This window comes from Crotalus tigris, unplaced genomic scaffold (genome assembly GCF_016545835.1).
Source record: "Crotalus tigris isolate CLP2741 ecotype Arizona unplaced genomic scaffold, ASM1654583v1 scf7180000023723.778456, whole genome shotgun sequence".
Classification (NCBI taxonomy): domain Eukaryota; kingdom Metazoa; phylum Chordata; class Lepidosauria; order Squamata; family Viperidae; genus Crotalus; species Crotalus tigris.
In genome coordinates this window covers 693,729-720,779 of record NW_024100141.1, presented here as the reverse complement: position 1 = coordinate 720,779, position 27,051 = coordinate 693,729, and the positions used below count along the sequence as shown (strand labels likewise).

General features: G+C 45.5%; 1 protein-coding gene across 1 annotated transcript in view; it reads left to right on the top strand.

The window, feature by feature from the left end:
* The window catches only part of NXN (nucleoredoxin), an 84,079-nt gene that overhangs the window by 33,014 nt on the left and 24,014 nt on the right, over positions 1–27,051 (top strand). Inside the window, exons 2-4 of the mRNA XM_039321239.1 lie at positions 23,096–23,213; positions 24,405–24,538; positions 25,958–26,058. Coding sequence (XP_039177173.1) covers positions 23,096–23,213; positions 24,405–24,538; positions 25,958–26,058 — 353 coding nt within the window. The remainder of the gene's footprint in view (positions 1–23,095; positions 23,214–24,404; positions 24,539–25,957; positions 26,059–27,051) is intronic.

The window sequence follows — 27,051 nt, the reverse complement described above, 5'->3', positions numbered from 1 at the left end:
TCACGAAGGGGCCAAATTTTCTCTCACGGTGACTCAGGAATTCTGGGAGTTGAAATCCATGAGTCATAAAAGAGCCAAAGTTGCCTACCCCTGGTATAGGGGGTACTTTGTTCAATAGTAGTAAGAGGGATCTCGGAGTCCTAGTGGATAATCATTTAAATATGAGCCAACCGTGTGCTGCAGATGCCAAAAAAGGCCAACACAGTGCTGGGCTGCATTAACAGAAGGAGAGAATCAAGATCACGTGAAGGGTTAATACCACTTTACAAGGCCTTGGTAAGGTCACACTTGGAATACGGCATCCAGTTTTGGTCACCACAATGTAAAAAAGATGCTGAGACTCTAGAAAGAGTGCAGAGAAGAGCAACAAAGATGATCAGGGGACTGGAGGGTAAAACATACAAAGAACGATTGCTGGAATTGGGTATGTCTAGTCTAATGAAGAGAAGGACGAGGGGGGACAAGATAGCTGTGTTCCAGTATCTCAGGGCCTGCCCCAAAGAAGAGGGAGTCAAGCTATTCTCCAAAGCACCTGAAGGCAGGACAAGAAGCAACGGATGGAAACTCATCAAGGAGAGAAGCAACCTAGAACTAAGGAGAAACTTCCTGACAGTGAGAACAATTACACAGTGGAACCACCTGCCTCCAGAAGCGGCGAATGCTCCAACACTGGAAGTTTTTAAGAAGAGATTGGACAGCCATTTGTCTGAAATGGTATGGGGTCTCCTGCTTGAGTAGGGGGTTGAACGAGAAGACCTCCACGGTCCCTTCCAACTGTTACTCTGTTCTTTCACGATTGGTCCCCCTGGTTCCTCCAACATGCCTAGAAACTTGCTGTAAATAAAACACACCTGGGTTGCTTTGTGGGGGACCCGGTGCTGAGGAAAACAAATTCTTTGGCAGCCCATAGCCGATGGCTTGGCGGAAAGTGGTGTTTGTGGGCACTGAGGCGATGTTTCGGTGGTTGGATTAGAAGAGTAATCAAAGTAAGCAGATTTTGCACTTGGGCCTCAGTTCGATCTCCCAAGTAAGAAGCTGATTTTGAACTGTTTGCCTTGGGGAACGTTGGGAATTTTTCCTTCGCACTGGAAGTGGCTTGGATTTCCTATCTTTTCTGTAAACAAAATCCTCACATGTGGTTTCCATCTGCCCAGATTCAGGGGGATTTGCAGTTTGGGGTGCTGGCATTGATTTATTTCACTCAATCAGATGGAAACTTTTTTTTTTCCAACGTAAAGGAAAAGGGGTAAGTAAAGCTGTTGCTAAGTCACAAAGATTTCCCTCCCTCCTCCTGCATCAGTGAAATCAGCACATAGCAGGATTTTTTAAATACCAGTCTTAAATTTCTAGGCATCAGTTTGGCGTTTCTAGTCCTCATGGAGGCATGGGTAGAGTCCCAAGATAGGGAAACCTGAATTGGTAGGATGGATAGGGCCGAAGTCATAAATGCAGTTTTCACATGTGTGTGCACATGCCCATGTTGCTTTCCACGATGTTACAGCACTTGTGGGAATTGTAGTCCTAACCTACGGGTAGGCAACCTTGGCTCTTTTATGACTCGTGGACTTCACCTCCCAGAATTCCTGAGCCAGCCATGCAGGTTCAGGAATTCTGGGAGTTGAAGTCCACGAGTCATGAAGAGGGCCATAGTTCCCACATGCTGGCTCAGGAATTCTGGGAATTGAAGTGCACAAGTCATGAAGAGGGCCATAGTTCCCCTATGCAGGAATTCTGGGAGTTGAAGTCCACGAGTCATGAAGAGGGCCATAGTTCCCACATGCTGGCTCAGGAATTCTGGGAATTGAAGTGCACAAGTCATGAAGAGGGCCATAGTTCCCCTATGCTGGATGAGGAATTCTGGGAGTTGAAGTCCACGAGTCATGAGGGGGCCATAGTTCCCCTATGCTGGATGAGGAATTCTGGGAGTTGAAGTCCACGAGTCATGAGGGGGCCATAGCTCCCCCATGCTGGCTCAGGAATTCTGGGAGTTGAAGTCCACGAGTCATGAGGGGGCCATAGTTCCCCCATGCTGGTTCAGGAATTCTGGGAGTTGAAGTGCACAAGTCATGAAGAGGGCCATAGTTCCCCTATGCTGGATGAGGAATTCTGGGAGTTGAAGTCCACGAGTCATGAGGGGGCCATAGTTCCCCTATACTGGATGAGGAATTCTGGGAGTTGAAGTCCACGAGTCATGAGGGGGCCATAGTTCCCCCATGCTGGCTCAGGAATTCTGGGAGTTGAAGTCCACGAGTCATAAAAGAGCCAAGGTTGCCTAACCCTGTTCTAACCCATGGGGAAAGATGTCGGGGTGAGGGATTGAGATCCCCCCCCCCCGTGAAATCAATCATTGGAGAAACATTTTCTCCTAAACATATAATTAACATATGGAAGCAGTTAGGGTAGCATCTGATGGTGGACCTCCCAGTCTGGAAAAAGAAGGAGAAGAAGAAGGCAGTGAAGGAAGGATGGAGGAGGAAGGAGGGAGAAGGAGAAAGAGAAGGAAGGAAGGAGCTAAGTAGGAGAAGGAAAGATGGGAGGGCAGAGGAGAAGGAAAGAAGAAGGAAGGAAGGAAAAAAGGAAGGAATGAAGGAGAGGGGGAGAAGGAACTGGAAGGACAGAGGAGAAAGAGGAAGAAGGAAAGAAGAAGATGGAAGACGAGGAGAAGGAGGAGAAAGTAAAAGAAAGACAGGAGAAGAAGGAAAGAAGGAGGAAAGGAAGAAGGAGAAAGAGAAGGAGAAGGTGTAATAATTAGAGAAGATGGAAGGAAGGAGAAGTAAGTAGGCAGAAGAAAGGGAGGGAGGAAGGAAGGAAGGAAGGAAGGAAGGAAGGAAGGAAGGAAGGAAGGAAGGAAGGAAGGAAGGATGGATTGATTCTTCCCCAAATACTCCTCAGGATTTTCCCCGAAATCAAACGGAGCAAAATGTTGCTTTAAACCAGAGGCCATTCCTTGCATCTTTCACATCCGTATCTTCAGAAGACCCCGGGATGGTTAAGCGATTCACTTCTACCCCCATCGACTTTGCTGGTCAGAAGTCAGCTTTTTTCTCTCTACATGTAATACCCGGCTTTACCCCCTGTTGATCGACATTGTTCTGATATTAAAGAGCTCTGAGTTCTAATCCCATCCTCTGCCCCAGCAGTTCCCTGGCTGATTTAGTGTCAGTTCTTCTCTCTCCACCTATCTCAGAAAAGGTTTTCTTGGTGGAAGGAAGAAAAAGAAAGGAGTTTGTGCTATGCTATCTTGACCTCTTAAATGAAACACAGGGCATACATCTTAATAGATAAACAAATCGAGTTTCTAGTCCTCTTGCATGTACAGAAGCTGGATAGCCCCTAAGGGGAGGCTTTCTCCAAAACCTGGAAGCATAAGTCAGCATGATACAGGTAGTCCTCCACATATGACCACAACGGAGCCCGACATTTCTGCTGCTAAGTGAGAAATTTTGTTAGATTACTTTTGCCTCATTTTACGACCTTTCTTGCCCCAGCTGTTAAGTGAATCACTGCAGTTGTTAAGATAGTCACACAGTCGTTAAGCGAATCTGGCTTCCTTGTTGATTTTGCTTGTCCGAAGGTCGCAAAAAAGGGATTGCGTGACACCCCGGGACACAACAACCGTCATAAATACGAGTCGGTTGCCAAGCATCTGAATTTTGATCACGTGACCATGGGGATGCTGCAACGGTCATAAGTGTGAAAAACGGTCCTAATCCCTTTTTTCAATGCCCTATTAGCGGTCACTAAATGGAGTGTCGTAAGTCGAGGACTGCCTGTATTCTTGCAGTACTTGCAAAGATTTCATCCATTTTTTTAAAAAAAAAATCCTGAATTCTCTGGATTCTTGTCAGATTAGGGAAAGCTGCTGTGGTCTGGCTAGCCTGGAATGACTCAGGGATCACATCCAGGAGGATCTCAAATCAGTAACCTCAGAGTTTGGGGCTGACTCACTAAAATTGGTCTGATGAATTTGGAGCTGCAAAGTGGACGCTTATTTCTTAGAAGCAACGGGTGGAAACTCATCAGAGAGAGAAGCAACGTGGAATTCAGGAGAAACTTCCAAACAGTAAGGACAATTAACCAGTGGAACAGCTTGCCACCAGAAATCATGGGCGCTCCAACACTGGAGGTTTTTAAGAGGAGGCTAGAGTCTAGACAGTCATCTGAGACGGTGTAGTTTCTGTTGCTTGAGCAAGGGGCTGGACTAGAAGATCTCCAAGGTCCCTTACAACATGATCATGATCATCATTATTAGTATTTTGCTCAGAATGGAGCAAGGGCCAAAGGTCCAGCTGAAGGAATGTTCTGTTTCCGTGAACAACAACAACCACAATAATAGTAATAATAAAGTTGGAAGGGTCCTTGGAGGTCATCTAGTCCAACCCCCTGCTCAGGCAGGAAACCTTATACCAGTGATGGCGAATCTTTTAGAGACCGAGTGCCCAAACTGCAACCCCAAACCCACTTATGCATCGTCGGGTGCTGGATGGGTGTGGCTGTGGTAGACAGGGTGGGACTAAAAAGTTCAATCAATCAATTCCAACTTTGCAAGATCTTTTTTTTCCCACGAGAAGTTGAAATTGACTGATTTAACCTTTTTTTTTTTTTTGCAAACGGCGGCAGAGGCCTAAAGCGAAAAGGTTTTATAAAACCCAACTGAAGGCCTAGGACTGGGGCGACGGCGCGCATGCCCACAGAGAGGGCTCTGAGTGTCGCCTAAGGCACCCATGCCATATGTTCGCCACCACTGCCCTATACCATTTCAGACAAATGGCTGTCCAGTCTCTTCTTAAAAACTTCCAGTGTTGGAGCATTCACCGCTTCTGGAGGCAGGTTGTTAATAATAATAATAAAGTTGGAAGGGACCTTGGAGGTCTTCTAGTCTGACCCCCTGCTCGGGGGAAACCCTATCCCATTTTGAACAAATGGCTGTCCAGTCTCTTCTTAAAAACTTCCAGTGTTGGAATATTCACCGCTTCTGGAGGCAGGTTGTTCCACTGGTTAAATGTTCTCACTGTCAGGAAGTTTCTCCTTAGTTCTAGGTTGCTTCTCTCCTAGATGAGTTTCCATCCATTGCTTCTTGTCCTCCCTCCCTCTCTCTCCCCCCCCTCTTCCCCCCCTCTCATGGAATAGATAGTCCTCGACTTAACGACCATTGATTTAAGGATGGTTCAAAGTTAGAACAGTCTTGGGGATGACTTCCGATGCAGCCTATCAGGAAGGCAACTATAAATAAATAAATAAAAAAGTGGACCGAAAAAGAGAGTTAGAGAATGGGAGAACTTGGAATCGAATTAAATGAAATAATAAACTCGGAACCAGCCAGATGCTCCTATATACATTTCTTAAGACATATTCCCACCTCGATCCTCTGCATGAAGCTCTTCCCCTTCAAACTAGCTAGCCAGCGGTAGGCAACCTTAGCTCTTTTATGACTTGTGGACTTCAACTCCCAGAATTCCTGAGCCAGCCAGGCTGAGGAGAAAGGGAGAGGTTTCCAAACTGAGCCATGCTGGGTCAGGAATTCTGGGAGTTGAAATCCACGAGTCATGAAGGGGCCAAGGTTGAGGACCCCTGATCTAGGCCAGGGGGAGGGAACCTTGGCTCTTTTATGACTCATGGACTTCAACTCCCAGAATTCCTGAGCCAGCATGGCTTGGAAACCTCTCCCTTTCCCCTCAGCATGGCTGGCTCAGGAATTCTGGGAGTTGAAGTCCACAAGTCATAGAGCGGCCAAGGTCTAGGCCAGGGGTAGGCAACCTTGGCTCTTTTATGACTGGTGGACTTCAACTCCCAGAATTCCTGAGCTAGCCATGCTGAGGAGAAAGGGAGAGGTTAACATGCTGAGCCATGCTGGCTGAGGAACTCTGGGAGTTGAAGTCCACCAGTCGTAAAAGAGCCAAGGTTGCCTACCCCAGGCACTAGCCCTTTATTCAAAAGCATCGGCTTATGTGAAAATAGATGGTTTCGGTCTTGATAATTGTGGGGGGGAGGGCGAATTGGCAAGGCAAGATAACTTTTTTAAAGTTTTAAAATGCTCCAGGTAATGGAATTTCCAAGTCTTTGGCTTGCGGTCCTTCATTTAGTGACCATTTGAAGTTACAACAGCTCTGAAAAAAGGGACTTAGGGCCGTGTTTCACACTTAATGACCGTCGCATCCGCCCCGTGATCACATGATCAAAATTTAGACGCTTGGCGACTGGCTCATATTTATAACGGTCGCGGCATCCCGGGGGGGGGGTCACGCGATCCCCTTTTTGCAACCCCCTGATGAGCAAAGTCAATGGGGGAAAGCCAGGTTCACTTAACGACCGTCTTACTAATTTAACAATGGCGATGATTCGCTTACCGACTGTGCGGGAAAAATGTCATCTAGTGGGGCAAAAGTCACTTAACAAATGTCTCACTTAACCACGGAAATTTGGGGGCTCCAATGGGGTCGTATGTCGAGGGCTACCTTTACAGTGTTGTCCTCAACTTACAACCATTCATTTAGTGGTCCCTAAGTTGCAACAGCTGTGGCAAGAAAGGTCGTTAAATGAGGCACGAGGCACTTAGCCAATGTCTTGCTTAGCATCAGCAATCCGGGGCTCGTAAGTCGAGGACCACCAGTATTGAATTCCATTGAACGGGGCTGGCAGGATGTACATCCAAAATCTTCCAGGTGGGTGGGGTGGATTTCCTTGGAATAGAAGGTGCTCCCCCACCTCCAACCCCCCCCCCCCAGAAAAAAACTCATTAGTTTTTCTGCAAATTCTTTGGAAGCCTCTGCAAGAATGCAGCTAATTAGAGCAAATTAAACTATTCTGTCTCAGCACGTTCACATGACATCCTGGAAACCCCTCAAGTGGAAGTGGGGGTGGGGGGGGGAAGGGAGGGAGGGAGAAGGCAAGGAGGGGGGATACACCATGAGGCTTCCCACGTGTGGTTGTGTTCCACAGTTTCCTTTCGCTAAATCTAGAGCGAAGGAGTTGGCGGCTTTAGGACTGTGAGCGAGTAAAGGCAGTTTTTAAGCTTGGTGAATTTAAGATGGGCGGACTTCAATTCCCAGAATTCTCTCCTCTCCTCTCCTCTCCTCTATTCCTATTCCTATTCCTATTCCTATTCCATTTCCTATTCTGTTCTATTCTATTCTATTCTATTCTATTCTATTCTATTCTATTCTATTCTATTCCATAATTCTATTCTATTCGTTTCTATTCATTTCTATTCTATTCTTATTCCATATTCTATTCTATTCTATTCTATTCCATAATTCTATTCTATTCGTTTCTATTCGTTTCTATTCATTTCTATTCTATTCTTATTCCATATTCTATTCTATTCTATTCGTTTCTAACCTATTCTTATTCCATATTCTATTCTATTCTATTCTATTCTATTCCTGTTTTAATTCTCTTCTATTCCTGTTTTAATTCTCTTCTCCTCTCTTCTCTTCTCTTCTATTCTCTTCTATTCTAATTTATAATAATAATAATAGTAAAGTTGGAAGGGACCTTGGAGGTCATCTAGTCCAACCCCCTGCTCGGGCAGGAAACCCTACACCATTTCGGACAAATGGCTGTCCAGTCTCTTCTTAAAAACTTCCAGTGTTGGAGCATTTACTGCTTCTGGAGGCAGGCTGTTCCACTGATTAATTGTTCTCACTGTCAGGAAGTTTCTCCTTAGTTCTAGGTTGCTTCTCTCTTGATTAGTTTCCACCCGTTGCTTCTTGTCCTGCCTTCAGGTGCTTTGGAAAATAGCTTAATTCATTCCATATTCTATTCTATTCTTGTTTTAATTCTATTCTATTCCTGTTTTAATTCTCTCCTCTCCTCTCCTCTCCTCTTCTATTCTATTCTCTCTCCTCCTTCCTCCTCCCTTTTCTGCCCTCCCTCCCTCTCTCCGTCTCCCTTCTTTTTCTATCCTTCATTCCTTTCTTCCTCCTTCCTTCCTTCTTCATCTTTCTTTCCTGTTTTCTCCACTTTCCTTCCTCCTTCCCTCCCTCTTTATTGATCACTCCCTCTCTCTTCCTTTTCTATCCATCATTCCCTTTTCAGAATAACAGAACAGAATTGCAAGAGGCCATAGAGGTCTTCTAGTCCAACCCCTTGCTGAAGCAGGAAGCCCTTCCTCCTTCCTTTTTCTTTCTTCCCTCTTTTCTCTCCCTCCCTCCTTCCTTCCTTCCTTCCATCCTTCGCAGGTTGGGGAATTCTGGGAGTTGACATCCACCCATTTTAAAGTCCCCAAAGTTGGAAAACAGCCGTGTTTAATGTCCCCTGCATTAAAACAGGCACACTCAAAAGACAAACCGCAAATTCGAGTAGCGCTGTTCCATTAAAACCCACATACTCCGTGCTAATTGAAAAAAAGCAATATATTACAGATTTTAGTCAAGCTTCTCCCTTGCCAGATTTTTTTTGCCAGCAAAGAATTCAGCTCTTTTAGCTCAAAACATTGAGGAGTTTTCTTCTGGCACTTTGACCTGTATTTACCTGGGCCTTGATTTACAATCATTCATTGACGGTTCAGAGTTACAACGGCACTGAAAACGGAGACCCGCAACGTTTTTTCACAGTTACGACCGTTGCAGCATCCGTGTCATTTCCTGATCAAGGTCCAGGTGCTTGGCAACTGGCGTGTACTTAATGACAGTCCCGGGATCATGGAATTTTCGCTTGTAACCTTCCCAGCCAGCCTCTGACAAGTCCTCTTACTTACGACCACAGTTGGGACCAGAACTTCTCTTGTTAAACAAAGCCGTTGCTAAGTGACTTGTGACTCGATTTAACGACCAAGGATGTTAAGAAAGTCACTGCATTTGTTAAATTCTATTCCAGTGGTTCTCAACCTTTTTAATGCTGTGACCCCCAATTGGTCGTAAGTTGAGGACTATTCAACCGGTCGTAAGTCGAGGACTACTCAACTGGTGCAGCACCGTTGGCCGAATGGGACTTTTGGCGGGCTCAGCGGGGCAGAGACAGCCTGGACAATTCCTATTGGCTTTTGAAAGCCAATAGAATTAGACTCTATTCAAGAGAGTCTATTCTATTGGCTTTCAAAAGCCAATAGAATAAAAGGTAGTAGCACAGCTAAGGAAAAGGGGAAAAAAATGGCGGACTGCATTGTTTGGCGACCCCCGTGAAATGGTCGTTCGACCCCAAATGGGGTCCCGACCCACAGGTTGAGAACCACTGGTCTATTCTATTCTATTCTATTCTATTCTATTCTTTCATTATTCTATTCTATTTTATTCTTCCTTCTTGCAAGGTCCAAATGACAAAAAAAAATACACTTTTTGCATTGGCTGTGATCCCATTTCTACATTCTGAATTCCTGTTGTCCTGTTCTTGGCATCTATGGGCCCTGATCCAAGCCCCTTTTGACCAACCGCGGAAGGAGTTGGTTCCCATTCCTACCTTTTGCAGATCCTTTGAGTGTTTGGGATCCACTGGCTCTCCGCCAGGCCTCCTGATTTGCCGGCGTCCAGCCCAGCTTCCTGCTTGGCTAGGAAATATAGTTAAACATCCAGATTGGGGAAAAAAGGCCATTCTGAAATCTTCCTTAACATGGGTGTACAGGTAGTCCTTGACTTAACAACGGTTCGTTTAGCGACCGTCCGAAGTTACGGCAGCACGGAAAACAGGGACTTGGTGCCCTTTTTGATACAGGGAGTCCTCGAACTTAACGACCGCAACTGAGCTCAAAATTTAATACTGTTAAGTGAGACACGTGTGTGAAGTGAATTTTGCCCCGTTTTATGACGCTTCTTGCCACGGTTGTTAAGTGAATCACTGTCGTTAAGTTAGTCACACGGTTGTTAAGTGAATCTGGCTTCCCCATTGACTTCGCTGGTCAGGAGGTCGCAAAAGGGGACCACGTGACTGCGGGACTCTGCAACCGTCATAAATGTGAGTCGGTTGCCAAGCATCTGAATTTTGATCATGTGACCATAGGGATGCTGCAACGGTCGTAAGTGCAAAAAACGGTCATAAGTCACTTTTTTCAGTGGTGTCATAACTTTGAACGGTTACTAAATAAACGGTTGTAAGTCAAGGAATATATTCTATACTCACATCCCTGCGGTCACGTGATCAGAATTCGGACGCTTGGCAACTGACTCATATTTATGACGGTCGCAGTGTCCCGGGGGTCATGTGATCCCCTTTTGCGACCTTCTGACGATCAAAGTCAACGGGGGGGGGAGCTGGATTCACTTAACGACCATGTTATTCACTTAATAACGGCAGTGATTCACTTAACCACGGTGGCAAGAAAGGTCGTAAAATGAGGCAAAAACTCACTTTGCCACTGTCTTGCCGAGCAGAGGAAAATTTGGGGCTGGATTGTGGTCGTAAGGCGAGGACTAGAAGAAAGTGGATTTCTGAACTGACAGAGGCTTGTTGCCATGTGGCCTGTTTGAACAGCTTCTTGGGCCCGGCCTGGCATGCTGTGATTAATCTCCTTTTTTTCTTATGGGAAACTCTTGAATAAGCAGATATCAAAAGCAACAGATCTGGCTTTAATTTTCAGAAAGGAGAAAAATATTTTGGGGCGGAGAGAGAGAAAACTGAAGGACTCTGAGATAGGGAAGCTCTCTCCATTAGCCTTGGCTGGTAGGAGGGCAGGGACTCCTGAGCTGAGTTGTTACTGGCTTTGTAGTCCTTTCCAGGATAGATAGAATACAATAAACAGAGTTGGAAGGGACCTTGGAGGTCTTTTAGTCCGACCCCCTGCTCAGGCAGGAGACCTTATACCAGGGGTCTTCAAACTTGGCCCTTTTAGGACTTGTGGACTTCAACTCCCAGAATTCCTCAGCCAGCATGGGAGAACTGTGGCCCCTTCATGACTCGTGGATTTCAACTCCCAGAATTCCTCAGCCAGCATGGGGGAACTATGGCCCCTTCATGACTTGTGGACTTCAACTCCCAGAATTCCTCAGCCAGCATGGGGGAACTATGGCCCCTTCATGACTCGTGGACTTCAACTCCCAGAATTCCTCAGCCAGCATGGGGGAACTATGGCCCCCTCATCACTCGTGGACTTCAGCTCCCAGAATTCCTCAGCCAGCATGGGGGAACTATGGCCTCTTTATGACTTGTGGACTTCAACTCCCAGAATTGAAGTCCACAAGTTATAAAAGGGCCAAGTTTGAAGACCCCTGTTTTAGAATATATGAAATGTGAAAACATTGAGAGGGTCTATTTAAATGAAACTTTTGCTATTTAAAGCTAATGAATTTTGAGAAAATGATGACTGATAAGAGTGGTCTGCATATTGAGGGGAAACTAAGCTTCAATAAGAATCTTGAAAGCAGGACATATAATGATTTAATAAGATGACTTTCATAAATACGATGGAAACAAGCTGATTAAAAAACACGTTATATGTTGACGTTATTATGATATGCATAAATACTAAAAAAATGTTTATATTCAGTTTGGCATATCCTGAAAACATTAAGAATTATATTTGTTCAGTGGTAGACAAAAGGAGAATATTACAGGAAGGAGAGAGGATCAAGAAATATATTATCAACATATTGATTAATTGTAGAAATGAACGATCATTGATTGTTTTAAATATATGAACCCAGACAACACACTGTTCACAAAGCACTAGAGACTGTTATTGTAAAAAATTAATAAAATATATTTTTAAAAAAATTTGGACACTCGGCAGTTGACCCACATTTATGACGGTTGCAGAGTCCCGGGGGGGTCACGTGATTCACTTTTGGGACCTTCTGACCAGCCAAGTCAATGGGGGAAGACAGTAAACCATGTTACTGCCTTAATAACTGCAGTGATTCACTTAATGGCAAGAAAGGTTGTAAAATGGGATCAGACTCGCTTAATAACCGTCTCGCTTAGCAGCATAAACGTTAGGCCGTAAATCAAGGACCACCTGTACTTGTTTAGTTTTTGCACGCGGGCGTGCAAGGAGCTCCTTGCATTTCTCCGGGAGCTAAATCAGCTCGCTCTCTGGATGCTTTAAGCAAAGAAGCTTCTATTTTTTATTTTTATTAATTTTTTTTTGCAGCTTGCAAACAACTTTTAGACTCATTTGCCAAACCTGGCACACACCAGGGTGTTGGGTTCCAACTCTGATTGAATCATCAAAGCTGGGAGAACGGCTGGAATTCGGCACGTACAGAAGAACAAGTTGTAACCTACGCAACCCAACGGGTGTTCCCCAGAGTAAACATGTTCAGACTATAAATCTAAATATTTTTTTTCTCCTTCCCCTTTTGCTGTTTGGTGCTTTTTCAAGTGCTGCCTCCGTTCTCACGTCTTGAAATGCCTTTATGCCCTCATGAGGACTAGAAACCCCCCCACCCCTCCCTTTTAACATTTCTTTCTGGACGGTTTTTCTGGTGACATACGTCAGCGGTATGTCATTTCGTAAAAATTCCTCTTTGAGATTGTAATGCAGTCTAAATTTCGATCCTTTCAAGTGCACATTTTCCCATGGTCCCATCTGTATACGATAACCAACATTTTTATCCCTCTTTATTATACGTTTATTTATTTATCCACTCATTCGTTTGTTCAGTTTCTATAGCTCAATTTATCTCGATTCGTGAATCCAGGCGGCTTGCAGTTCTAAAATTAAAAAAAAATTAAGACATTAAAAAGATTTAAAACAATAAAAAACGTATTCTCCTGTTTTACATTTTAATAAAAGTTTATGCGTTTTAGAACTATGTGCTTAGCATTGGTACACAATCTTATGTTTTTTGTCTGCTTTAAAATTTTATAATAATTATAACTATATTCCTCGGGTAATCATTTTGATTTGGTTTCACATTCCCCTTGACAAAATTCTAGCTTCTCCCAATAAATGCAAAATTTGAATATCTCACCATAAGTGCAAAATTCTAGCATCTCAAGAAAAGTGCAAAATTCTAGTATCTCCCAATAAATACAAAATTCTAGCATCTCACACAGTGCAAAATTCTGGTATATTGCAATAAATGCAGAATTCTAGCATCTCAGGCTAAGTGCAGAATTGTAGCTTCTCCCAATAAATGCAGAATTTGAATATCTCACCATAAGTACAAAATTCTAGCATCTCAAGAAAAGTGCAGAATTCTAGCATTTCCTTATAAACACAAAATTCTAACATCCCACACTGGGTGCAAAATTCTAGCGTCTCCCAATAAATACAAAATTCTAGCATCTCACACAGTGCAAAATTCTGTATTTTCCAATAAATGCAAAATTCTAAATAAATGCAAAATTTTAGCATCTCACACTAAGTGCAAAATTCTGGTATCTTCCAATAAATGCAAAATTCTAGCATCTCCCAGTAAGTTCCTTCTTTAAATTTCGAAACGAAATTTGGCTTGCTCAGAATTCCAAAGAATTGGAACTTGGGGCCATTTTCTGTTTTGTGTTGTGCGGTTTTGTCAAGGATATGGCAGAAAATATCTGGCAAAAACTTAATAGGGGATTAGATACAGAATCCTTTTTTGATTAGGAGTTGCCTTTGAAAAGTTAGCTGTGGGTATCTCTCCCTCTTTTGTGCAAACTCAAATTAAATTGGGAGATTGTCTTCTCCGTGGTGTGTGTGTGTGCGTGTGTGCGTGTGTGTGTTAAGGGACAAAGGAATGTTCTGGATGTTATTTTTTTTCACACAAGCCTAAGGTTGGAAATGGGTTGCGCTTTAGGCTGCCACCCAAACTTCAGGTTGGGGCCTCTGGAAATGCAAAAGGAAGCCGATTATAAAATAATAGGAAATATTTGTAGCTTGGGCTTTAGACTTTGGCTGTTGGTTTGTTCACCAAGCTTGTTTCATCTAATTCCTTATAATATAAGGAAGCTGATTATGTGGGTGGCTGGGCTACCCCACGCCACAGACAGTCACTTATCTGAAATGGTATAGGTTCTCCTGGTTGAGCAGGGGGCTGGACTAGAACAGGGCTTTTCAACCAGTGGTACGGGTACCACCTGTGGCACATTGGCACCTGGCAGGTGGTACGCGACCCTCCTAGAAAAGTGGTAGCGGAGGAGGGGAAATGAGCTGAACCGGTGGCAGCACCGCACAAGCCTGAGCGAGAGACGGCTGGAGCTGCAGGGCTGTCAGGGCTCAGCGGAAGCCCCAGGATCAGTGCCGCTTTCCAGCTGATCGGCGCTTCTTCGGGGCTGTCAGGGCTCAGTGGAAGCGCCAGGATCAGCGCCAGGATCCATCTGGAGCTCAGCACTGATCCTGGTGCTTCTGCTGAGCCCAGAAGAAGCGCCGATCAGCTGGAACGTTGCAGCCTCTCCAGGGTCTTGTGATTTACACTCAGATGCTTGGCAACCGATTCATATTTATGACGGTCACAGTGTCCCAGGGTCATGTGAAGTGGCCAAAACCTGCTGCAACCACCCAGCAGATGGGGGGGGGAATAAAAACCAAACACCCCCCCCACCCCACCCCCACTGCCAATCCTCAACAGAAATGCTCACAACAATGAAAACCTCGGACAGGAGGAAGAGCGCGGCTGGGCGGGCAGGCAGGTGTCTTGCTCGGCTGTGGCTCGGGGGGCACATTTTTCAGTGCCATTGTAACTTTGAACAGTCACTAAGCGAACTGTTGTAAGTCGAGGACTACCTGTACTTTATCACTTTTTTCCTTTTTTTATTTTTGGTCATCTTGTTTTTGACACCTTGCTAGGCGACTGGTGGTACTTGGATGTTGCCATATCCTAAAAGTGGTACAATGGGTGAAAAGGTTGAAAAGCCCTGGACTAAAAGATCTCTATTCTATTCTATTCCATTCCATATTTTCTATTCTATTCTATTCCATTCCATCCCATCCCATTCCATTCCATTATCTCACCCTGATCTCCATGGCTTTACCATGGTGCTAATCCCCCTTTTTTTGCTCCAGTGGAATTTGGGGGTGATCCCAGCCCTGTTTTGCAACTTCTAAACCCGGCTCTCCCCTTCTCTAGGCAGGAAATAAGCAAGTTCCTCTCTTTTTGGCTGCCGCATTCCACTTTAATTGGCTAATGCTTTTCTGTTTGCTTTGGATTTGTTATGACAAATAAGATGGATTTTTCCTGGCCTTGTCAGCTCTCCAAACAAGTCGAGGGATGGGAGCCAAGCGTGCATCGCGGGAATGTGGTTAGCCGTGCAAAATGTGCGAGAACGGGCGCAGGCTGGGGTGGAGGGCAGGACCCGTTTCTTGATTTGGGGGTGTTTGCAATCGATTTTCTCCATCCCTCTTGGTGGGATGCGGAGTTTTGGAAGACTGTACGGTTCTGCCTGGAGAAATTGTCTCCCTTCTTCCCTTCTTGGCAGGTGTGAGAAGCACCATCAACCGAAATTGCCCTCCTGGGCTTTGCGTCTTCTTTGAATTTTAGCGTTGACGAAAGCGTTAGAAGGAGCCACGTCTTGGCGCGGAAAGCTGAGAGTTGGCAGTCTCTCTGCGGCAGGCCGTTTCCCTCAATTAAGCGTTATTTCAAGGGAAATTACGCGTTTCTGAGATCCTGTGGGTTTTCTTTCATCTAAGCACAGGCACTCGTTCGGGCACCTTGGCAGCTTGGCAGTGGGTGGATTCAGCTCCCAGGATTCCTCAGCCTGCATGTTTTAAGATGGGTGGACTTCCACTCCCAGAATTCCCCAGCCAGCATGCTTTAAGATGGGTGGACTTCCACTCCCAGAATTCCCCAGCCAGCATGCTTTTAAGATGGGTGGACTTCAACTCCCAGAATTCCCCAGCCAGCATGCTTTAGGATGGGTGGACTTCCACTCCCAGAATTCCCCAGCCAGCATGCTTTAAGATGGGTGGACTTCCACTCCCATAATTCCCCAGCCAGTCTGCTTTAAGATAGGTGGACTTCCACTCCCAGAATTCCCTAGCCAGCATGTTTTAAGATGGGTGAACTTCAACTCCCATAATTCCCCAGCCAGTCTGCTTTAAGAGGGGTGGACTTCCACTCCCAGAATCCCCCAGCCAGCATGCTTTAAGATGGGTGGACTTCCACTCCCATAATTCCCCAGCCAGTCTGCTTTAAGATGGGTGGACTTCCACTCCCAGAATTCCCCAGCCAGCATGTTTTAAGATGGGTGAACTTCAACTCCCATAATTCCCCAGCCAGTCTGCTTTAAGAGGGGTGGACTTCCACTCCCAGAATCCCCCAGCCAGCATGCTTTAAAATGGGTGGACTTCCACTCCCAGAATTCCCCAGCCAGCATGCTTTAAGATGGGTGGACTTCCACTCCCATAATTCCCCAGCCAGTCTGCTTTAAGATGGGTGAACTTCAACTCCCATAATTCCCCAGCCAGTCTGCTTTAAGAGGGGCGGACGTCAACTCCCAGAATTCCCCAGCCAGCATGCTTTAAGAGGGGTGGACTTCCACTCCCAGAATTCCCCAGCCAGCATGCTTTAAGAGGGGTGGACTTCCACTCCCAGAATCCCCCAGCCAGCATGCTTTAAGATGGGTGGACTTCCGCTCCCAGAATTCCCCAGCCCGCATGCTTTTAAGATAGGTGGACCTCCGCTCCCAGAATTCCTCAGCCAACATTTTAAAGCATGCTGGCTAGGGCATTCTGGGAGTTGACATTCACCTATCTTAAATTTGTGAAGGTTAAGAAATACTGGTGTGGCCAGCAGGAGTCAAACTCAACATTATTATTATTTTGCTTTTTAAAACTTTTTAAAACTTTTGTTTTTTAGTTTGAATAACCGTCCATGTTTCGCTTTTGACAGATGTTGAGTTGATAAATTAATATATGTACTTTTTCTTTGCAGTCAGTGGCATTGCAATCAAACATCAACTGGAAGCTCCTAACTCTACCGGATTAAGCCTATTTGTAGGCCGTTCTCCTTAAAAAATCCTTTCTCCCCCCCCCCCCCAAGCTGAGAACCATGTCCATAAACCTATTAGAAGCAAGAAGGTCAAAAGTCAAATAATCTGAGGGCATGCAACGGTTTTGCCCTTCCCTGTTGTATTCCGGCCTGCTGGGCTGTTGAAAGGAGTTTATGTGATGGATCATCTTCGGCCTATTTAAAAAAAAAAAAAAAAACTTTTTTTTTTTTGCAGTGGGTGAAATCTCTTAAATCAAGATTTTATCCAAAGCAGCCTTGTGTTTTTTTAAGCCATGGTTCAGCCTGGCCCCTGAAGGTTTGAGGGCGCCGTCATTGCACGTTTTTTCAAAACATGGGTTAGAGCAGAGGTAGGCAACCTTGGCTCTTTTATGACTCATGGACTTCAACTCCCAGAATTCCTGAGCCAGCCTGGCTCAGCTTGGAAACCTCTCCCTTTCTCCTCAGCATGGCTGGCTCAGGAATTCTGGGAGTTGAAGTCCACCAGTCATAAAAGAGCCAAGGTTGCCTACCCCTGGGTTAGAGTCAGCTGTGGTTTTCCCAATAGTAATTCAAGGTTGTGTGAGTTGGACCAGAAGGAAGGCTGAGTACCCAAGAATGGTTGACGGTTAAGAGTCTCTTGGACTGCATAGAACTCCACAGTTCTCCTCTTCCTCTTCCTCCTCCTCCTCCTCCTCCCCTCCTCCCCCTCCCTTCTGGCACTGATGATGTTACCTAGTTGGGTCATGAAATGCCTGCAAGTAAAATAACCAAGCTCAGAGAGCACCAAGGACCCCACAGTCCTCCTCCTCCACCCTCCTTCTCCTTATTAACTGCAACGATTCACCTAACAGCGACAAGGAAGGTTGCAAAACGGGGCAAAACTCACGTAATCAATGTTTCACTTAGCGACCTAAATTTTGGGCTCAGTTGTGGTCTTAAGTCGAGGACTAACTACAGTCATTTTTTTTTTACGGAGTCACCATCTCAGACGGTCCTTTGTCCACTCCACTCTGCTCGCTCGCCTTCCTCTTCTCTGCTTGTAAAACGATCCTTTGATTTCCCAAGACGCTTCCTGCATGCCACCTCGGTCAGCCGTAACCCGAGGAGGAAGCCATTTGCTGAGGCAACTTAATCCCCAGAGGCTCCTCTGGAAGGTGCAGGCCAAACAAACACGAGGATTTGGCCGGTTTTGAAGTGGACCCTCGGCGAGAGAGTTTGCAAATAACATTTTGGGCCGGCTCCAGAGCCTGCAGGCTCTGCAAATTCCTCCTCCTTCCTCTTTGGGGTCAGCTGCTGGCGAGCGAGCGAGCGTCCTGGGTTGCATGGATGCAGCTGAAGGCCTTCCAGTTTGAAAGGCAAACGGGCTGCCAAGCAGGGCTGTTAAATGGCAGGATAAACGGACCAGATTAAACGCCGTAGCGTCATCGGGCGTTCTGGTTACGGAAGGCAGATCTGCGCCGTGCATGGTTTTTACCCACGGGAGAGAATAGTTCGAGCTCCGGGTTGAACTGGGGGGTCCTGGGGGCTCTGGGAGCTTGGGAGGGGGGGGTTCTTGCAGGCATTTCATGACCTGACTAGGTAACATCATCAGGGATAGTAGGGAGGAGAAGGAGGATTGAGGGTCCTTGGTGCTCTCTAAGCTGGGTGGTTTCCTTGCAGACATTTCATGACCCAACTAGATAATGTCATCAGTGCTAGAAGGGAGGGGGAATTGCAGAGTGGAGGAGGAGGAGGAGGAGGAGGAGGAGGAGGACTGTGGGGCACTTGATACTCTCGGAGCTTGGTGGGTTTTTGCAGACGTGTCTTTACCCAATTAGCTAGCATTATCAGGGCTTATTTCTTGGCTGGGTATTAATCCTGGGGTTAATCTCTGCTTATATTACTGATTCAATAATCAAGGTATGAACAATACCCCAGTCTAGGAGCTACCGAGGGCCCTCCCTCCAACATGAACGGGGCAAGCCACTAGTATATAAACAGAGCAAGCCCAGCGTCCTTCTCGCACGGATGATGTTACCTAGCTGGGCCATGAAACGCCTGCAAGGAAACCACCAAGCTCAGAGAGCACCAAGGACCCCAGAGTCAACGTCGTCGTCCTCTTCCTCCTCCCCCCCCTTTCTGGCACTGATGATGTTACCTAGTTGAGTTATGAAACGTCTGCAACAAAACCACCAAGCACCAAGGACCCCACAGTTCTCCTCCTCCTCCTGCTCCTCCTCCTCCTCACAAACCTCCTCCTTTCTAGCACTGATGATGTTACCCAGTTGGGTAATGAAACGTCTGCAAGAAAACAACCAAGCTCAGAGAGCACCAAGGACCACACAGTTCTTCTTCTTCTTCTTCTTCTTCTTCTTCTTCTTCTTCTTCTTCTTCTTCTTCTTCTTCTTCTTCTTCTTCTTCTTCTTCTTCTTCTTCTTCTTCTTCTTCTTCTTCTTCTTCTTCTTCTTCTTCTTCTTCTTCTTCTTCTTATTCTTCTTCTTCTTCTTCTTCTTCTTCTTCTTCTTCTTCTTCTTCTTCTTCTTCTTCTTCTTCTTCTTCTTCTTCTTCTTCTCCTCCTCCTCCTCCTCCTCCTCCTCCTCCTCCTCCTCCTCCTCCTCCTCCTCTTCCTTCCTCCTCCTCCTCTTCCTTCCTCCTCCTCCTCCTCCCCCCCCATCCCCATCCTTCTCATTTTCCAGCAATTCCCACTTCGGCTTCCTCATTGACTTTGCTTGTCAGACGGTCGCAAAAGGGGATCACGTGACCCGGGACTCTGCAACCGTCATAAATATGAGTCAGTTGCCAACCGTCTGAATTTTGGTCACGTGACCATGGAGATGGTGTAACAGTTGTAAGTGTGCAAAACAGTGATAAGTCCCTTTTTCAGGGCTGTTGTCACTTCAGACGGTCACTAAATGGACTGTCGTATATCGAGGAGGACTATCTATTTTTTGATTGGCTTAAGAAATCTGTCTGCTGCAAGGAATAGACCATGGAACAGGAGGGAATTTTGCTTTCACATCCAGTGTGCCCTCAAAGTAACCTCCATGCCCCCCCCCAATAAAAATAAGGTGAGGAATGTATCTTTTTCCTTCTCGCTTCCCATTTTTGTGGGGCCCCATATTGTGCATTCGTTTAATCCGTTTATTGCAAAAAAAAAAACCCAGTGGCTGAATGAAGCAGAGAAGGATTTTATTTCAGTGTTTGTGTGTGTGTGTGTGTGTGTGTGTTTTAAGCTGCATTAATGTAAGGTTTTTGCAATTTGCGTCTTATCCGGCTTTATTGGATCATAACTCCCATTGTGCACAGCCAGTGGGGCCTTGGGGGGGTTTTGTAATCCCACCTATTTGGAAGGGAAACCGCCAATTCACCAACTGGCTTGCGGAGAAGTAATTGTTTGGGAAGCTCCTTATGGTCCGAATTGTGATCCAAAATCGGACATTGTGAGGCTTACAATCATGCATTATATAGTTTAGTCCTCGACTTACAACTAGGATTTTCGTTCCTAAGCGTTGCAGTTTGTTAAGTGAGCTTGCCCTTAATTTTACGACCTTTTTTTGTGCCACACTGGTTAATTGAATCACTGCAGTTGTTAAGTCAGTCAATCAAGCATTATATAGATAGTCCTCGACTTATGACTAGAATTTCTGTTGCTAAGCGTGGCAGTTGTTAAGTGAGTTTGCACCTGATTTTATGACCTTTGTCAAAGTAATGATTTAACTGCTAACCAGCTTATGTAATGTAAGATGTAAGGATGGGAATGACTCAGCAGGGTCTATGTCCCTTGAAGAGCCAGCAGGGTCTGTGTCCCTTGAAGAGCCAGCAGGGTCTGTGTCTCTTTAAGATCCAGCAGGGTCTGTATCTCTTTAAGAGCCTCTGTGTAAAAGGGAAGGTGCCGTTGTTGTGGTCTCTCTCTTCCATTTACTACCTGTAACTGTGGTGTGTTAGATCTTGCTGTATTAGCACGTGTATGTCTATTGTTCCTGGTATATGATATGGTAGATAGTGTAAGATAAACCACCATTTAATATAGACCACCGTTGACTGTGTTTACTTCCTGGGTTATCCCAGCGCAATAAGACGGTGCACGCTCTGACAACCTTTTCTTCCAGGTTGGTTAAGTGAATCACTGCAGTTGTTAAGTGAATCAATCAAGCGTTATATAGATAGTCCTCAAGTTACGACTAGAATTTCCGTTGCTAAACTTGGCGGTTGCTAAGTGAGTTTGTGCCAGATTTTATGATCTTTTCTTCCACATCAGTTAAGTGAATCACTGCAGTTAAGTGAATCAATCAAGCAGTATATAGAGAGTCCTTGAGATGACTAGAATTTCTGTTGCTAAGCCTGGCAGTTGTTAAGTGAGTTTGTCGCCTCCTTTTAACAATCATTTTTGCCCTGTAATTAAGTGAATCACTCCAGCATTACATAGATAGTCCTCAACCAAAATTTTCATTGATAATGGAATGGAATGTAGAACAGAACAGAATAGAATATGGAATATAGAATATAGAATATAGAATGGAATGGGATAGAATATAGAATAGAATGGAATGGAATGGAATGTAGAATAGAATAGAATAGAACAGTGGTTCTCAACCTGTGGGTCGGGACCCCATTTGGGGTCGAACGACCATTTCACGGGGGTCACCAAACAATGCAGTCCGCCATTTTCCCCCTTTTCCTTAGCTGTGCTACTCCCTTTTATTCTATTGGCTTTTGAAAGCCAATAGAAGAGACTCTCTTGAATAGAGTCTGATTCTATTGGCTTTCAAAAGCCAATAGGAATTGTCCAGGCTGTCTCTGCCCTGCTGAGCCCGCCAAAAGCCCCAGTCTGCAAACCGGTGCTGCACCGGTTGAGTAGTCCTCGACTTACGACCGGTTGAGTAGTCCTCGACTTACGACCGGTTGGGGGTCGCGGCATTAAAAAGGTTGAGAACCACTGGAATAGAATATAGAATAGAATAGAATAGAATAGAATATAGAATAGAAAATAGAACAGAAAATAGAACAGAATGAATAGAATAAGGAATAGAATAAGGAATAGAACAAGGAATAGAATAGAATAGAATAGAATAGAATAATAACTTTATTGTCACTTTGAATGTACACTAATCGGCATACATTAAAATGAAATTTCATTGCACAGCTCTCAGAGGGTCACCACCTCTGATATACGCTACATAAATGTGACAAAAATAAATAAATAAATTATGCATATGCCCACCTATATTATATGACACAGAGAAACAATAGTTATGTAGACAGGTGCATGGCGAGCAAAACGAATCTTGCGAGTTTACCAGACAGATAGGCATAGGGAAGAAAGCTATTATAGAATCGGGTAGTCCTGCTATAAATACTTCCGAACCTTCTCCCAGAGCGGAGCAACAGGAACAGACTGCGAAGTGGATGTGTGGGGTCTCGAGCGATGCTTTGACCTCTAAGCCAGTGGTTCTCAACCTGTGGGGTCGGGACCCCATTTGGGGCTGAACGACCCTTTCACGGGGGTCGCCAAACAACGCAGTCCGCCATTTTTTTCCCCCTTTTCCTTAGCTGTGCTACTCCCTTTTATTCTATTGGCTTTTGAAAGCCCATAGAAGAGACTCTCTTGAATAGAGTCTAATTCTATTGGCTTTCCAAAGCCAATAGGAATTGTCCAGGCTGTCTCTGCCCTGCTGAGCCCGCCAAAAATCCCATTCTGCAAACGGTGCTGCACCAGTTGAGTAGTCCTCGACTTACGACCGGTTGAGTAGTCCTCGACTTACGACCGGTTGGGGGGTCGCAGCATTAAAAAGGTTGAGAACCACTGCTCTAAGCACATATGAACGCTTATAAGTAGCATCCTGAACACCGGGGGGCAAGCATCCTATGATCTTTCTAGGCAACGGCGGTGGTGAAGTAAGTTGTGCCTGATTTTACGACTGTTTTTGCCAGGGTTGTCAGGTAAATCTTTGCAGTTGTTAAACGAATTGCTTGGTCGCTAAGCGAATCCAGCTTCCTGCATTGACTTCGCTTGTTGGAAGCTAGCTGGGAAGGTCTCAAATAAAGAGCATGTGACCTTATGTTGCTGCAACCGTTGTATATATTGCCAAAGTGCCCAAATTTTGATTATGTGACGGTGGGGGGGGGAGAGGTTACTGCAATGGTCGTATGTGTGAGGACCAGTCGTAAGTCCCTTTTTTCGGCAATTGTTGTAACTTTAAACGGAGGCTAAACGAATGTTTGTAAATTGAGAACTGCCTGTATAAAGGTCATTTCTTCCCCCGTTTCGTTAATTGCACTTCTGTTCCATTGTGGTGTTTTTATTCTCTTTTTGTTTTGTTTTTTTTTTTCCGTTCCAGTTGAAACTGTGGAACAAATTCCGGGTTTCTAACATCCCCTCGCTGATATTTATAGATGCCAACACTGGGAAAGTGATTTGTCGGAATGGCCTTTTGGTGATCCGGGACGACCCAGAAGGTGAGTGGAGATGGAACGCGTTCCTTGTCGGGCCAAAATTCATGTAGGTACCGAGGTGAGAAACAATGGCCCTTTTATGTTTTCTGGACTTCAACTCCCAGAATTCCTGAGCCAACAAGGGGGACTATGGCCCTTTTATGACTTGTGGACTTCAACTCCCAGAATTCCTTAGCCAGCATGGGGAACAATGGCTCTTATATGATTTCTGGACTTCAACTCCCAGAATTCCTGAGTCAACAAGGGGAACTATGGCCCTTTTATGACTTGTGGACTTCCACCTAGCTGACTTTCATGCTTAAGGTGGGACTAGAACTCACCATCGCCTGGGGTGATTTACTCAAAGTCACCCAGTCAGCTTTCATGCCTAAGGTTAGAACTCACTGTCTCCTGGTGATTGGCCGAAAATCACCCAGCCGGCTTTCATGCTTAAGTGGGACTAGAACTCACCGTCTCCTGGTGATTGGCCGAAAGTCACCCATCTGACTTTCATGCCTAAGGCGGGACTAGAACTCACCGTCTCCTGGTGATTGGCCAAAAGTCACCCATCCGACTTTCATTCCTAAGGTGGGACTAGAACTCAGCGTCTCCTGGTGATTGGCCGAAAGTCACCCATCCGACTTTCATGTCTAAGGCAGGATTAGAACTCACCATTTCCTGGTGATTGGCCCAAAGTCATTCAGTTGGTTTTTGTGCCTAAGGCAGAACTAGAACTCAGCGTCTCCTGGTGATTGGCCGAAAGTCACCCATCCGACTTTCATGCCTAAGGCGGGACTAGAACTCACCGTCTCCTGGTGATTGGCCGAAAGTCACCCATCCGACTTTCGTGCCTAAGGCGGGACTAGAACTCACTGATTCCTAGTGATTGGCCCAGAGTCATTCAGTTGGTTTTTGTGCCTAAGGCAGAACTAGAACTCACCGTCTCCTGGTGATTGGCCGAAAGTTACCCAGCTGGCCTTTGTGCTTAAGGTAGGACTAGAACTCACCGTCTCCTGGTGATTGGCCCAAAGTCATCCATCTGGCAGAACTAGAACTCACCCTCTCCTAGTTTCTAACCTATTGCCTTAACCATTAGACCCATCTGACTCTCATTCATGGTGAGAGGTGGATGGAATTTTAATTAATTCAATAAATAGCCATCTCTCTCGGCAGCCTCTCTTGACCCCCTCCCTTCTTTCTGCTTCCGTCCCCCAGGGCTGGAGTTCCCTTGGGGCCCTCGGCCGTTCGGCGAGGTGGTGGCCGGCCCCCTTCTCCGAAATAGCGGGCCTCCCCTCGAGAGCAGCGTCCTGGAAGGCTCCCATGTCGGGGTTTACTTCTCTGCGCACTGGGTAAGCCCCCCTCTTCTCCTTCTCTGGGGTCTCCATTTTCATCCGAGTTTTCCCTGAATTTGTCCTGACTAGAAGTTTTTAAGAAGAGACTGGACAGCCATTTGTCCAAAATGGTGTAGGGTTTCCTGCCTGAGCAGGGGGTTGGACTAGATGACCTCCAAGGTCCCTTCCAACTTTATTATTATTATTAACAACCTGCCTCCAGAGGTTGTGGATGCTGCAACATTGGAAGTTTTTAAGAAGAGACTGGACAGCCATTTTTCTGAAATGGGATAGAGTTTCCTGCCTGAGCAGGGGGTTGGACTAGATGACCTCCAAGTTCCCTTCCGACTTTATTATTATTATTATTAACAACCTGCCTCCAGAGATTGTGGATGCTGCAGTTTTTAAGAAGAAACTAGTTTCCTGCCTGAGTAGGGGGTTGGACTAGATGACCTCCAAGGTCCCTTCCAACATCATCATCATCATCATCATTATTATTATTCCTTGAAATTGCAAAGGTTTAGTTTCAGCTTCAGGCTCCAGGGCGTTCTCGACTTACGCCTTCCCATTGCAAACAGTCACATGAACGCTGGACCTCACTCTGCCCACCACTCCACATACAGTGGCAATGAGTTCCACAAGCGAACAGTGGGCCTATGCAGATGAATCCAACTTAAAAGCAATTCTCGACTTATGACTTATGACCTGGACTCAAAGATCTGATGGTTCGTGGGGGGGGGGACATGTCATGTGACCGGACTTCTGAATCCCTACAGGGGGTCCTCAAGTTATGACCACAATTGAGCCCCAAATTTCTGTCGCTAAGCGAGACATTTGTGAAGTGAATGTTGACCCATTTTACAACCTTTCTTGCCACCGTCGTTAAGCGAATCAACACCGTTCTTAATTCAGCAACACTGTTGTTAAGTGAATCTGGCTTCCCCCCTGTTGACGTGGCTGGTCAGAAGGTGGTGACTGTCATAAATATGAGTCAATTGCCAAGCATCTGAATTTTGGTCACGTGACTGCGGAGATGCTGCAACGGTCGTAAGTGTGAAAAACGGTCGTAAGTCACTTTTTTCAGTGCCGTTGTAACTTCGGACAGTCACTAAATGAAACATCGTAAGTTGAGGACTCCCTGTTTCCTGATTCATCCTTCGCTTGTAGTGGGGCTTCTGTGTCTGCATTTCCTAGGAGCCCTGCATTTTGGTGAGGGAAAATCCACTTAAGTTTCTAGTCCTCTGCGTGTATCAGTTTGCCAGCCTGCATCCCATATTATTCTAGTTATTTCTGGCACTTGGAGAGAAAGGGACCAAAAAAAAAAAAATGTATTTTTTGTAGTATATCAAGAGCTTTCCTATTTCCTCGGCTGTTTGCCTTAATTTTAATTCTTGTTTTTTGTTTGTTTGTTTGCTTGCTTGCTTTTTCTTTCTGCAGTGCCCGCCTTGTCGAAGCCTCACTCGGGTTTTGGTGGAATCGTACCGGAAAATCAAAGAAACTGGTCAAAAATTCGAGATTGTCTTCGTTAGTGCCGACAGGTAAGTACGAATTGCATCAAGAATCCCAAACTGAAGGGCATAAATCCTGTTTTTGCTTTTCGTCCTTTTTATTACCTGGGTGGAATGGAGACCAGTTGAGTATTGGAGAAAGGGAGGGAGGTAGGGAAGAAGGAAGAAAGGAAGGAAGGAAGGGGAAGAAAGGAGAAATGGAAGAAAAGAAACGGAAAGGAAAAAGAAAGGAAGGAAGGAGGAAGGAGTAATGAGGGAGGAAGAGAGCAAGAGAGGAAAGAAGGAAGGAGAGAAGAAGGAAGGAAAGTGAAGGAGGAGAAGAGAAAATGAGAAGAGGGAAGAAAGAAAGAAGAAAGATTTGGAGAATGAAGGAAAGGGAGGGAGGGAGGAAGGAAGGAAGGGGAAGAAAAGAAAAATGGAAGACACGGGAAGGAAAAAGAAAGGAAGGAAGGAGGAAGGAGTAATGAGGGAAGAAGAGAGCAAGAGAGGAAAGAAGGAAGGAGAGAAGAAGGAAGGAAAGTGAAGAGGAAAAGAAAATGAGAAGAGGGAAGAAAGATTTGGAGAATGAAGGAAAGGGAGGGAGGGAGGAAGGGGGAGAAAAGAGAAATGGAAAAAAGAAAAGAGAAGGAAAAGGAAAAAGGAAGGAAGGAGGAAGGAGTAATGAGGGAGGAAGAGAGCAAGAGAGGAAAGAAGGAAGGAGAGAAGAAGGAAGGAAAGTGAAGAGGAGAGGAGAAGAGAAAATGAGAAGAGGGAAGAAAGAAGGAAGATTTGGAGAATGAAGGAAAGGGAGGGAGGGAGCGAGGAAGGGAAGAAGGTTAAGAAAATAAGTGAAGTGGAGGGAGGGAAGGCAGGAGGGAAGGAAAGAGAGACAGGAAGGGAGGTATAAAGGAAGGAAGGAAGAAGGAGAGAAATAAAATAAAGAAATAGGGAAGAGGAAGGAAGAAAGAAGTGAAGGATAAAAAGGAAGGAAGGAAGGAAGGAAGGAAGGAGGGAGGGAAGGAAGACCAAATACAAAGGTGTAGA